Genomic DNA, 14,585 nt, shown 5'->3' with positions numbered 1-14,585 from the left:
CGGGGCAACTCACGGCGGCAGTAAAATGGCAGAAAACGTCTCTTTGTGCCCCCATATATATGTTAGGTCCTGTTTATACCCCCATATAGAAGTTAGGCCCCAGTCTGTACCCCAATAAATTTAGTGCCCTCTGTCGATAGTGCCACACAGCCCCCCTCCCAGGTAGTGCAAAACAGTTCCCCTCCCTGGTAGTGGCACACAGCCCCCCTCCCTGGTAATGCCACACATCCCCCCTCCCTGGTAGCGCCACACAGCCCCCCTCCCTGTAGGTAGCGCCTTTTGGGTTCCCTCTAGGAGTGGAATCCCCAGCCAGAGCATTGACGATGCTCTGGCTGGGGATTCCGCTTCAGGAGAAGCCCCTGACATCACAGTCCATATATTGCCAGCGTTGTCAGGGGCAATCACAGAGCCATAGTCCCGGGCAGAGCACTACTGGCATTCTGCCTGGGATCAGGGGCGTAGCTAAAGGCTCATGGGTCCTAGTGCAATAATTCAGCTTGGGCCCACCTACCCCTTCCCAACACCACCAGACCCCTGCGCATGCCTATGCCCAGCTGCCTTGCATGACAGATCCCATGAATGCCCCCACAGTATAATGCCCCCATAGCTGCCCCCACAGTATAATGCCAAACAGTATAATGCCCCCACACAGTATAATGTCCTCCCCATAGCTGCCCCCACACAGTATAATGCCCCACATAGCTGGCCACCACAGTATAATGCTCCCCATAGCTGCCCCCACACAGTATAATGCCCCCCATAGCTAACCACCATAGGATAATGCCCCCATAGCTGCCCCCACAGTATAATGCCCCCCATAGCTGCTCCCACAGTATATTGCCGCCCATAGCTGCCACATACAGTATAATGCCCCATACAGTAGAATGCCCCCCGGGGCGTAGCTAAAGGCTCATGGGCCCCGATGCAAAGGTTCTTCTTGGCTCCCCCAAACTTCTCATGGCCGATGGGCCACGGACCAATACCTGGCCATGGATCATTTGGTACAGGGCCGCAGTATCTGGTGTCCACCGCGGTATCTGGTATCTGCCCCGGTGGCCTCAGGGAATTTCAGGTGAAAACCCGCACCAAACTGTGGTGCAGTTTTTTGCCCGGAATGTCCGCTGCGGAAAATTGCTTAGCAGGCCTCCCAGGATGACGTTTCAACCCGGGAGACCGCTGCAGCTGGTGATTGGCTGCAGCTGCAGTCACATAGGATGAAACGTCATCCCATGAGGCCGGTCCTCTAACGTCATCCACGCCGGCCTCCTGGGATGATGTTTCATCCCATGTGACCGCCGCTGGTCCAAGTTCCAACTGCATCTGCATCCTTAGGATGCAGATACAGTTGAACTGAATGCTGGAGCAAGAGTGACGGCTCCTTGCCCCAGCATTCACTCTGCCGTGAGCGGCTCGGCGCAGGCATGCGCGATGTTGTGACGTCATCGCGCCGGTCTGCGCCGAGTCACTCATAACACAGACTGGAGGAGAAGGATCCTCCAACCATCGTGGAAACGGGGATAGGTAAGTAATTATGTTATTATTTTTATTAAGCACATATGGGGGCATTATACTGGGAGGTGGAGCTGATATGGTGGCAGCTATAGGAGCATTTTACTGTATGGGGCAGCATGGGAGGCCTTATACTGTATTGGAGGCCTTATGCTGTATCAGGGGCATTATACTGTGGAACAGCTATGGGGAGCATTATACTATGGGGGCAGCTATGGGGGGCATAATACTGTGTGGGGGCTGCTATGGGGAGCATTATACTATGGGGGCATTATACTGTGAGGGGGCAGCTATAGGGGAGCATTATACTATATAGGGGAAGCTATGGGGGGCATTATACCGCGGAGGCAGCTATGGGGGCATTATACTGTGGGGGCATCCATGGGGACTGTTGGGCAAGTCGGCAGGGCATAGGCGCGGGCAGGGGTCTGGTGGTGTTGGGAAGGCGTAGACCCGAGCTGAATTATTGCACAAGGGTCCATGAGCCTTTAGCTACGCCCCTGCTGGTATTTCTTGTGGTTATTACCTCCCCATTGAATTCAATGGGGAAAACCCGCAACAAATAAGCAGCGTTTACGCAAATACAATTGACTTGCTGCAGAATAAAATTTCTGAGCGTTTTTTCCGCTCAGTATTTACGCAGAGTGTGGATGAGACTTGTTTTATCTCATCCACTTTGCTGCTACTGTATTATGCTGCGGATTTTCCACAGCATAATACAGATATTATAATACAGCTATACGCCGTATTTACACAATGTGTGAACAGACTCTAACCCCCCCCCGCCGGTCCCTGTAAACATTCTCTTGCATCAAAACAGGTTGGGAACCACTGTCCTAAGTGACCCAACGATGCAGCACTAGCAGCCAGGGGCGTCACTAAGGTCTTGAAACGTCAGGGGAAATAGCCCCAATGCATATACCTCCCCAAAAATATGTGTGTGCATGTATATATAGGAGGCAGCATATCTGTAGCACTACGACCCTATAGCTATGGATAGGATTAGATACAGCGGCTCATCAGACTTTATCACATATGATTGGTTTAGATACAGCGGCTCAGCAGAAAGTATCACGCATGATAGGATTAGATATAGGGCCCAGTTCGCTGACATTGCGGCTCCAGCGCTGGACCGAGGAAAGGTAAGTATAAGAATTGTTTTGCTTTTTTATGTGTTACTACTTAATTATTTTTGTTTTTTTACAAGTTCGGTTGTTGGACTATCTGGGATTCGATGACTACTTCGATAATGGTGTTTTTTTTCTCAATAAAATGGTTAATAAGGGTTGTGTGGGATTTTTATTTCAATAAAATATTTTTTCTATGTATTTGTATTTTTCTAAACTTAATTACTACCGCCTTATTAATAGCTGCTGGCTGATTGACAGCGTCCATTACTAAAGCGGGGCTAAGTGTTAGCCGCTGCAGAGGCTAACACTAACCCCCATTATTACCACGGTACCCACCGCCACCAAGGGTACTGGGAAGAGCCTGATACGATTCAGTACCCGAGCATCTGTAGTGATGGTCGGGGACTGGCATGGCCGCAGACTGGCATCGCTCGTACAAGCGCCGCTTCCCCTTCATTTCCCTTACTTGGTCACACTGTCAATCACTGACACGTCCGTGTCGGTGATTCACAGTGTGAGAAAGTGAGCGGAATGAAGGGGAAGTAAAGCCCGTATGAGCGCTGCACCCCCTTCAAAACAGCTGATTGGCGGGGGTCTCAGGAGTCGGACCCCAAGCTATCAGCTCCAGCAGACAGTGGTATTAAACTTACGTCCTATTCGGCCATAGCAGAGGTCCTGACTCCATTCAGGGTCGGAATGTTGTGCGCAGCGCACAGCCTTGCGACGTCATGCGCTGCGCACAGCGCTGTGACGTCAGGACCTCCGCTGCGCTCCGGAACGAGGAAGGTAAGTACTGTCAGTTACTATAGTACCTGGTTCACCTGTAGCTTGTTACATAGGCCCCAATTACTATAGTAACTTGTCATTGACGTGGTGCAGGGGGCCGCGGGCAATTGCGACCTCTATAATTACACCACTGGCTGCCCCATACAATATAATGCATACCCATGGCTGACACATACAGTATAATGCCCCCCATAGCTGCCCCATACAGTATAATGCTCCCATATCTGCCCCATACAGTATAATGCCCCCCATAGCTGCCCCATACAGTATAATGCCCCCCATAGCTGCCCTATACAGTATAATGCCCCATACAGTAGAATGCCTCACATACAGTATAATGCCCCCATACAGTATAATGCCCCCTATAGCTGTCCCATACAGTATAATGCCCCCATACAGTATAATGCCCCCTATAGCTGTCCCATACAATATAATGGACCCCTCAGCAGCTACCATATGAGCCCCCCTCCCATACCCAGTATAATGCCCCCATGTGTATGTACCTAATAGAAAAATAATAACATAATTACTTACCTATCCCCATTCCCACGACGGGTGGAGGAGATCCTTCTCCTCCTCTGCACTGTGCTGTGAGTGACTCGGCGCAGACAGGCTTAGGGGCCTGGACGCAGTTGTGACCATTGCGACACCTATAGCTACGCCACTGCCTGGGACGCTGCTCTGCTCCCGACAACACTGTCCATATATGGACAGTGATGTCAGAGGCTTTCCCAGAGATGGAGTCCCGGAGCAGAGCCGCTTCTAGCGCTCTGCCTGGGACTCCTTCTCTCCACCTTACATCACTGTCCATATATGGACAGTGATGTCGTGATGATGGCAGCATCAGCACCCAGCGGCCGAGTGCACCCCGCCAAGTGTAGTGGGCCCCGGCACTTGCCCTGGTTCCCTGGGTGCCAACGCCGGCCCTTTATACGTCATTATCAGGAAAACCTAGGCAGATGCCAGGGCTTTTTGGGCTTGATGGAGAGGGGGGTGGTGAGGTTTCTGACTATCTGGGTAAAGAAACTCTATGCTTATGAGGCTATGGGTAAGATAGATAGAGGGCCAACTTTGACTGTTTAAAAAAGAAAACAAAAAAAAACAACAAGAAAACAACAAAAACTACTATTAAAATATTGTTTTAAATGTACCTCTATCTTGTTAAAAAGGGTTACGCAGACTCTTCTTGACTTGTAAAATAGAGTAAAAAATATATAGATTGCCCAAGGGAACACACATACACATGGAACCGGCCCGGCTTATGGTAAATGCGGTTCCTTTTTATGAAAATCATTATTTATGAAATACACACACACACACACATAAAATTGGGTAAAATTGTTCCATGAGCAAAAAAAAATATTGTAAGCCAACTTACATAATAGTTATATGTCAACACTTCCACAAATAAAGAATAATATATATTAGCCTGAGGAAGACACAGGTACAGTGTTGAAAGGCGTAGCCTTATGCATTTCCAATCAAACGATCTTATTCTTCAACAAATCCTGGACTCATCCTTGATGGTAGCAGCGCTGTTATGTTTTGTTTTTTTATTCCAATATATACTATATCTAGCGGTTACCTTGTGGGGACCGGATTGGACTTAGCTGCAGCTTCATCACATTTTTATCATTCTACTCACATCAGCGTTGTGCCTGCATTTGCACAGCCCCACTAGGTGAGCATAACATTCTCACCACCCCTCCTTATTATACCTTGCAAAACTATCGTTGGTGATCTGCACCATGTGGCGCCGTGGTTTTTACTCCTTTTCCTTTAGGTTTACAAATATAAATACGATTATATATAAAATGAGTGCGAAACTTTCCAACACTTCTTAAATACATGGCCCTTTATGTATTATTACTGCAGGGCCAACATGTTTGTTCAACTCCCAGCAGGAATTTTCCATAAAATATTAGAGTATGCCTCAATTCATCACAATCTCTTACAGTCTAGTTCACACACAGTGCATTTCGGGTCAATCTTGTTTAGTTCAAATCAATACTCAAATCTATTTGCTCCTCCAACAGAAAGGGGAAAAAGTTTACATTTACTTCAAATATATATTTTCACCGATGTTATATTAAGGTAAGAAATCTCTTTTTTTTCTTTCCTTTCCTGCAGTGAACGTAGATTGGGGTGGGGTATATGTCTGCATTTTTTTCACTTCTATATAACGATTTTGTAATTTCAGTATGTGGAACTAATAAAAAAATAAAATAATTAACAAACAAAAAAAAAAGAAAAAAAATACTCATTATGAAAAACAACATATTGAAAGTGGGTTTCTTCTTTTTTTAATTTTTTTATAAGGTTTAAAAAAATCTCAGGGGCTGGAAGACCCATGGACCCCAACGGCTCTTTGGAACCAAACTTAGATCACCATAGACCCCTATCTACGCTGACCTAAGTTACATTGAACCATGGAAATCCGAGTCTTGTGGTCATACATGTAATAAATGTTGCCATATTACAGCCGTCGGTCAGACTCAGTAGAATTTTTGACTTATTTTTGTTTTCCATGACATACGTTAAATGTGATATTTATTTTTGAGACAATGTACTGTGGAATACAGATTATCCAGCCTACCATCCCAATATCCATTGTCTCTCAGATTGGCATAAATACTTTAGAAATGCTCCTATAGTTTATGATAATGTGACTTATGTAGCCGAGACTTAACTCTTAGTCTTCCTATTTAAGAATACGATTTTCAAAGTATCTGCCATGAACATTTTGTAGGTAAGGGGTGGATACAATACTCCTAATTTTACTTCCAATCATAATAAAACAAAACATGAATTCATCTAAAATTTGAAATTCATGACACTAGACAGAAAATTAATTAAAAATATCATTTTCTAATACTTCATAGTGTAAAAGGAGGAGAAATAACAGGAATGAATAGGTGCATACCACACTCTTTGTCAAGGTATAAAGCGAGAATATGGGACAAGAGCATTATTGTCGATCTATTGATTTTGATTAGAAGCAGAGCGTAACGTGAAGTTCCAGAGCCACCATCTATCATGTGCCTTTGTTGGCTTTTCTTATGTAGCAGGGGGTCCCTTGGCCCCTCAGCCACCGCAGCCCGAGTGCAACTCTGCACCCCCTAAAGCTATGCCCCTGACTATAAGTATTGTACACATAGTAAATCTGAGCATACACATTAGATTAAGATTGATCAAACTGACAAGTTTCAGTGGGTTCAGCCGACCATCTAAGGTATATGGGGCAATCAGATCGTCCCTGATGGTAGACGATGAGAAATAGAAGGATTGGACATATTGGATTTCAACCTAAAGGTGAATATCAGCAATTTATTGTCCTCTCTCACATGAAATAAACATTCCTGCTCAGGCAATCGGGAAGTTGGGGAAATAGCTGTCTGCCCCCAAAAAATTCCAAAGCTTCACAGCAAAACCCACAGTCCAAATATGCACTTTTTGCAGAATTTTTCTAAGCTGGTGTAAACCCATCTTTAATCCACTTGCTGGATAAAATACATATTGAGATAATATAAGTAATAGTACCATACAGATATGCTCTAACAATACATTTTAAAAATACAAATCTTGTAAAATATGGAACGGCACATGGAACATGACAACAGTTTACATGCAGGAGTAACAAAGAAAGGAATTGTTGGTTACTTGAATTCATGCCGCAGCTATAGTATAGGCAGAAAGCCATCATCAATCTGCAAAACCTCTGTCAATGCCAATACAATTAACATTTAGTAGTAACTTGCACGTGCATTTAGTCATGCATGTTCACCCACCTTGACTTTTTTCTTTTTCTGGACAAAAATAAAATGACAATGATTTACCTGGTCTTGTGACAGGGGTCTAAAGAGGACTTACTAGCAGGTAATAACTTGTCATGAATCACACTACTCTACAAATTAAAAGTTGACGCCAGCCCTTGTAACACACAAGACTCACACTTACATGGTCCAACAACGAAGGGCTTAGAAAAAAAGATCTATTTTATCCTGAGACTGTGTATAGTATTGCAGGTCATGGGGATTAGATGCAATATCAAACACAACCCATGGACAAGAGCGGCGCTATTCTTTTAATCTCATAATTCATTTGAACTGCCTCAAAGAACAGCATTTAAGATGTGGACACTTATTTTCTGTTGTGTAGCAGGACCTCATCTTATTAGTGGTATTGACCATATCTGATTGAAAAGGTTGTTGGGGGTCTTAGGTGTGATATATGCACACTAAAGCCAATACCAATTGAGGTACGATTCCATATAGTCCAAAGCATTCTTCTACCGGGTCACTCAAATAGGGGTGAAAATGATTAATAGTTAGTTATAGTCTTTACAGTGTACTGCTGCTTTAGCTGCATTTGTAACATTGAGTAAACATAGTGGTCATAGCGCTCTACTTTATTAAGGAGCCAAAAATAAAAATTTTATTGATGCTATAGAGACAATATTTTGTTAGGGGCAAGAAATTGGCTAAGGACCACAGTTTTCCCAGGTAGACATATCACAGCTCTACAGTGTGAGGACCCCAGCTAACTTCTCCACATCTCTCAGCTTCCTGCACCAGTGTAAGTGTGACTTAGGCCTCATGCACAGGACCGTAGTGGTGTGCACGGGCAGTGACTTGCGGCCCGGACAGCCGCGGAGTGTCGCCCGCGGCCGCCCGCAAATCACGGGCCGTGCACATTGCCGTGTGTATTAATTTCAGGCTCCTGGGCAATGCACGGACCATGGAAACCACGGTCGTGTGCATGGGCCCATTGAAATGAATGGGGCTGCAATTCACCCGCAGAATTGCGGGTGAATTGTGGCCACAAAAATATGTTTGTGTGCATGGGGCCTTAGAAGATGAGTTAAGTTCATTACTATACCACAAGTTAGTATAAAAATACTACAATTATAGCAGAAAGTTAACTATTAATACTTACACTGGGTCGGTCAGCTTCAATCTTGTTTTCGACTTCTCTGGAAAAGGGAAAAAAGTGACGATATAATAGAAAGTAAAAAAAGATATTGGTCCACATTTACTAAAAGAGGCGTAAAGGATATAGTTGAAGTGATATGCGCCAAATTTGGTGGATTTTCACCTGTCAAACAAGTTACTGGGCGCCCCCGTTTTATTTCAGTTTTGGCATTTCAGATTTTTTGTTAAAAGCAAAAGAAAACTGATATACATAACAGAGTCAGATAGTTGGTTATATAATATGGACCCGTAGTGCAGCCCATGGCCCATGGTATGGGTCTGTACACATAGCTTTACCGTGTACAAGCGGGTGGAAGGAAAATTATTTTCGAACTCATGTCATTATAAATTTTATTCGAGTCCATATAAACATTAGGCCCCCCTTAAATGAGATATTTATGTGTATTTGGGTAAATGGAAATCTACATAAAGTAATGCAAATAAAATAGACATGTCTAGTGACTTACTCTGATACGTTTCTTTTTTCGGAGAAGACCCTTAGAATAAATTCTCCTTCCTGGTGAGGCTCATAAGTGGAAGGGATGATGACATATTCACTGGGAGGTAGTCTGAAGCGTTGGGAGACTTCTCGCATGTTGATATATGACTTGCATCTATCCTTGGATGCATTGTATAGAAAGAAATCTTTTTGTAGATGCTGCTTATTACCATGCATCTGCGGGAAGAACAGAAATATTTTGCACGAATAAAGGTAATAACATTAAAATGTCTAATTTCTTTAGTCAAACTGAATGAGTAACGTACATTAGTATATTATTGATCAACATTATTCACTTCACCTGTCCGTGGTTTTAATGTTACGGCTGAACGGTGTATAGATAAAGTGTTATTGAAGCAATTACAATTCTTTGAAATAAAATTAACATTTGTTTAAAAAGTGCTCTGATCTGTAAAGATGTCCATACACCATGCTGTCAAGCCGTGTTAATTGTAATTGACCTGTGCGGCAAAAGTCGCGCGCGGTTTTGTGCAAATTGGTGAGTTTCATGTCAAGTACATAAGCGGAAATTACCACATTTTGATCGCACTGTATAGGGGAATCCTTACTATTAGAGTTAAGAGGGGGCTATGTAGACATTATCTCTCCATGAAACTCAATGTAGGTCCTGCAAATTCTCACTTTAAATAGGAATGAAAACAGTTTGTATATTCCAGCATTGTGAGAAACTAGACATGGACCGCACAATCCACAATATATACGTATATGCATGGCAAGGTGAGCTCATTCCATCTGTTCACATGTTGTGGTGCTGTACGGTGGTGTCTGTTGCTGTAGTGCTGCACTTGTGGGGGGACGTGGCCCAGAGCCAAGGAGGCTTGGCACGGTCTGAAGGCATGGGTGCAGTGCTGCAGTTGCGGTAGCCGCCATGCGGTGCTGCAACCGCTAGAGTAGGGACCCACTTTGAACAGGTCGCCGTGAAGTGGCAAGTGGGCTTATACAGTTTGATCAAAATGTTTACAAAGAACCTCATGTTCATGTTTCTAAATTATGCCTAGCGGCTCAGATCAACGTATATACTGTGGATTGTGCGGTCCATGTCTAGTTTCTCACAATGCTGAGTTTGTATATTCCCCATTGTGTACATTTGAATATTATATGGTGATGAATGGGTTAGTGATTGCCAACGGTCTTACGTTTGGTTCACAACACTGAAAATGGCCCAACTGAAAGGGATTTACTTTGTTAAACAAATGGCAATAAAGTGTTATACTCAAGCACGTCTCCATTACTTCTCGTTTCTACATCATACCTCTTTTGGAACCTTGAGAAGAAAAAGAGAAAGACCAAATTAAATATCTTATTACACATAGTTATGAAAAAATAATTGCTCTTGGGGATAAGAAATTCTCACTTTTTGAGAATATTTGGCTTGCGTGGTCTCAAGATTCCCTTTGCATACAGGTATGACTGCCGATACAGGATATGAATAAAAAGAATGCTTGTGCCTGAACCTTTGTTCTGTAATTTTGTTTAACTAGTTTAGTTACTTCTTTATTTAGTTCTGTAACGCTCCTATTACTATATCCGTACACTATGTCCAATACATGTACTTTTTGTAACGCTGTTTTGTTGTTATATATGTGTACTTGCTATTGAATACTTTCGAGATGTATTTCATATCTTTATATCTCGTATATTTGATGGATTGAATCATGCTTTTCCATACCATCTATGTTACTGCATTGTTGAAATTTTCAAACTTTAATAAAAAACTATTGACACTAAATACGTTATTACAATTGCAAATAATTACATCAAACAAATGAATGCTGTCTATAAAGTAACCTAGGCCCAAGATGCAGGGACCAGTGCATTGCATGAGTGCCTAAAAACAACTGGAGTGTCATAAACTGAGCACAAATACTATAGCCACTAACCTGTATTATAACATTTCAAACTAATCTTTTACCCTTTAGCTTAATATCTGCAATTCAGTCTCAAAGTAACCTTTGTAACCAGTTTTATTGCTCCAACGCATCAGAAAGAAAGAAAATGATGCGTGTTTGTAAATAGTATTAATTTGGAATATGCTATTGTTTTGTCTATACAGCTCCTATACAGACCTATGCGTCTCCATGGTTACAGACTACATACAAACCCTGTGTAGTCTGATCCTGCAGTTATGTGTTACTTTACTCTCTTTGCCACTTCTTGTTGGTGAAGAGGCAGAAGAAACGGAGGAACACATGACTTCAGGATCAGACACACAGGGTTTGTTTGTAGTCTGTAATCATAAAAACCCATAGGTCTGCATAGGAGCTGTACACATAAAGTGTTAAAATCTTTTCAAACCAAGACGATTTTCAAAGTTGCTTCTTTTTGGTTTTATTTTAGATGCGTTTATTATACCTACAAAATGAAATATATACAAACCTACTTTAAAAAGTCTAATGTGTAACAACTTAAAGTGCCCGTCAAAGTTTTCCATTCCCTGAGCTTCTGTACCAACACATAGACACAGACCCACTCTCTGAAAATACCACATCTTGAATATTAAACCCAGTAAGGTGAATAACATACTGAATTAACATAATTTTTACAGACAGCTCATTATTACAATCCTTTCCTTCGATATACAGTAAAAAAGATACCAGATTGACTGCCTGGCACCAATCCTTCCACTATTAGAAAGTTCATGCCAACATTTATGATACTAAATTGTTTTCTTTTATGTAATAATGATTCTCCTATATTTACCTCATAAATAGCAAAACCAATCGTGAAAAGATTGGCTCCCGCTTTCCGATCTTTCCTGCGATTCTTCTGCATTAAAGCAACAAGAAAGCTACAGACGACCTCATTGTCATCGGGGTCATCATCCTCTTCTAGGAGCTTCAGACGATACTGAGGATTAGTCCAGTAAGTGTCTGTAATTTTTTAAATGATAACATTAGACGTTTCCTAAGTTTTATTTACCATCTAATTTCAGATTATTGGAGGTTATTGCACAATACGTATATACTAGTTACCGCTTTTGTTCAGCCCTAAAAACAGCCTGTCTATTCCGGTCTATCCAAAGACTATCAATTATGAGTTGGATTTGGCAATGGTTGGAAATAAGTGTTCCCCTAGGCCAACATGATTGATGACTGTGAAACGGACAGAAGAGATATGTCTATAGCAGGAAATCAAAATGGTGGTTAACACCTTAACAGTCTTACATAAAAGGGTTGGTCACTTGTTCGACTACCCCCCCCCCCATCATCATCACTTTCCCATCTATTGAAGGAAATAGCAGTGGTATGACCCTAAGGCCAGCCCCCCGTTTCCTTATTTGCCAACATTAGGGAGAGTCTGATTCCCCGAATTTGTCTTTTGACCTGCAGCTCTGCCTTTGAATAAAACATCTGATGCCTGTAAATACCAAAAGAAAAGTCACCTGGAAAGTTTCGACATCCCCCAGCAGAGCAGCCTCTGACCCATCGTCCTTCATTAACGGAAACAGTCCATGTATGGAGTCTATCGGACTCTAGAGCATCTGCTGTCAGGTTGCATATTTCTAGTTTTGTAAAGTTCTTCATAAAATCATCAAATGACATCCTGGGGATAAAGTGAAAACACTGAAATCTAAATAGTGACTACAAAACATGGAGAACATGAAAAAAATGTGTACAGTAAGAAAGTTTTTCACAAATATGCTGGCGTTCTCGCATCCTGTCTGAAGTATAAATCGAATGGCAGGCAGCTGGCAGAAAGGCTGCCTAACTATGCTGGAGAGGCTTTGGATGATGTGGTTGCCTTGGCAGCAGTACCGCCTGATTTGCCGTCTGTCTCACATGCTGTCAGATATAAACTTCTGGCAGGTGGCAAGAACGGCAGCAACATTGGAGGTACACTTGAAAGCTGGGGTCCCAAACACACAGCCCGCGGGCCGCATGCTACCCCAGAGGCTGTCATCTGTGGCCTGCGTATACTAATTATGGACAGTGATGTCAGTAGCTTCCCCAGAGTTCCGGTTCAGAGCCTATACTAGTGCTCTACTCTGGGACAACTGCATGGACCGTGACGTCAGGGGCTCCTCCAGCAGAGGAATCCCAGAGCAAAGCGTCGGCAACACTATGGCTGGGGATTCCACTCCGAAAGGAAGCCCCAATGGAGCTATCTACTTGGGGGGGGGGGGGTGTGGCACTATCTACAGAGGGCGCAGTGGCAGTATCTACAGAGGGCACTGTAGCAGTATCTACAGAGGGCGCTGTAGCAGTATCTACAGAGGCCGCTGTGGCAGTATCTACGAGTGGGTGTCTGGCAGTATCTACAGAGGGCACTGTGTGGCAGTATCTACAGAGGGCACTGTGGTAGTATCTACAGAGGACACTGTGGCAGTATCTACAGAGGGCACTGTGGCAGTATCTACAGAGGGCACTGTGGCAGTATCTACAGAGGGCTCTGTGGCAGTATCTAGAGAGGGCTCTGTGGCAGTATCTACAGAGGGCTCTGTGGCACTATCTAAAAAGGGGATGCCCAATCTTGACATTCGTGTGTCTGCCAAACGTTGCTAACTGAGCGGCCGGACTGCACTTAGCGACACTTCAACTGGAAAACTGGATTGTTAAAATAAGCACGTGCAGAAAACTCTCAAATTTCCGTTAAGTTTAAACCTAGGGATATTATTATAGTAATGTCGTATTATAGTAATGTAGTATTATAGTAATGTAGTAATTTATTATTATAGTAATGTAGTATTATAGTAATGTAGTATTGTTATAGTAATGTGGTATTATTATAGTAATGTAGTATTGTAGTATTGTTATAGTAATATAGTATTGTTATAGTAATGTAATATTATTATAGTAATGTGGTATTATTAAAGTAATGTATTGTTTTAGTAATGCAGTATTATAATAATGTAGTATTCTTATAGTAATGTAGTATTATAGTAATGGAGTATTCTTATAGTAATGTAGTATTATAGTAATGGAGTATTCTTATAGTAATGTAGTATTATTATAGTAATGTAGTATTATTATAGTAATGTAGTAGAATTATAGTAATGTAGTATCGTTATAGTAATGTAGTATTATTATTATAGTAATGTAGTATTGTTATAGTAATGTAGTATTATTATAGTAATGTAGTATTGTTATAGTAACGTAGTATTATAGTAATGTAGTATTGTTATAGAAGTGTAGTATTATTATAGTAATGTAGTAGTATTATAGTAATGTGGTATTGTTATAGAAATGTAGTATTATTATAGTAATGTAGTATTGTTATAGTAATGTAGTATTATAGTAATGTAGTATTATAGTAATGTAGTAGTATTATAGTAATGTGGTATTTTTATAGTAATGTAGTATTGATATAGTAATGTAGTATTATTATAGTAATGTTATAGTAGTTCAAATAACTAATTGATTAACAATAATTTTGTATTGTATCAAATTTGAAAGTAATGCGGCCCGTCAACTTCCCATTTTTTCTATATGCGGCCCACTTACCCAGCCGAGTTTGAGACCCCTGCTTTAAAGTTAGACTTGGCCTTCGAAGCCAATTTAACCAAATATACTGGGGAATGCAGTAAGTACAAACTTCCTACACTACAGCTTCTATAGGAATCTTACAAGAACTGCAAAAAATTTAAAATCCCCAAAACTGCTCTTAAAGGGGTTGTGCACAGTTAGAAAAACATAGCATTTTTTTCTCAAAAAAGTCTATGGGTTGTGTCTG

The 14,585-nt window shown here is 41.9% G+C and overlaps 1 protein-coding gene across 5 annotated transcripts in view; it reads right to left on the bottom strand.

Annotated features, from left to right (window-relative positions):
• The window catches only part of CAPN3 (calpain 3), a 123,674-nt gene that overhangs the window by 54,743 nt on the left and 54,346 nt on the right, over positions 1-14,585 (bottom strand). For 3 of the 5 annotated variants that reach the window (XM_075843787.1, XM_075843789.1, XM_075843788.1), the window contains exons 9-13: positions 12,298-12,458; positions 11,616-11,785; positions 10,168-10,179; positions 8,863-9,071; positions 8,363-8,397 (exon numbers count right to left, since the gene is read on the bottom strand). In XM_075843787.1, the coding sequence (XP_075699902.1) occupies positions 8,363-8,397; positions 8,863-9,071; positions 10,168-10,179; positions 11,616-11,785; positions 12,298-12,458 (587 nt within the window). Of the gene's footprint in view, positions 1-7,213; positions 7,232-8,360; positions 8,398-8,862; positions 9,072-10,167; positions 10,180-11,615; positions 11,786-12,297; positions 12,459-14,585 lie in introns of all 5 variants that reach the window. The other 2 variants (XM_075843785.1, XM_075843784.1) reach the window with 2 other exon arrangements.

This window comes from Rhinoderma darwinii, chromosome 12 (genome assembly GCF_050947455.1).
Source record: "Rhinoderma darwinii isolate aRhiDar2 chromosome 12, aRhiDar2.hap1, whole genome shotgun sequence".
Classification (NCBI taxonomy): Eukaryota; Metazoa; Chordata; class Amphibia; order Anura; family Rhinodermatidae; genus Rhinoderma; species Rhinoderma darwinii.
Note: the sequence above shows the minus strand (reverse complement) of the source record. Positions and strands in the feature narration are given on the sequence as shown.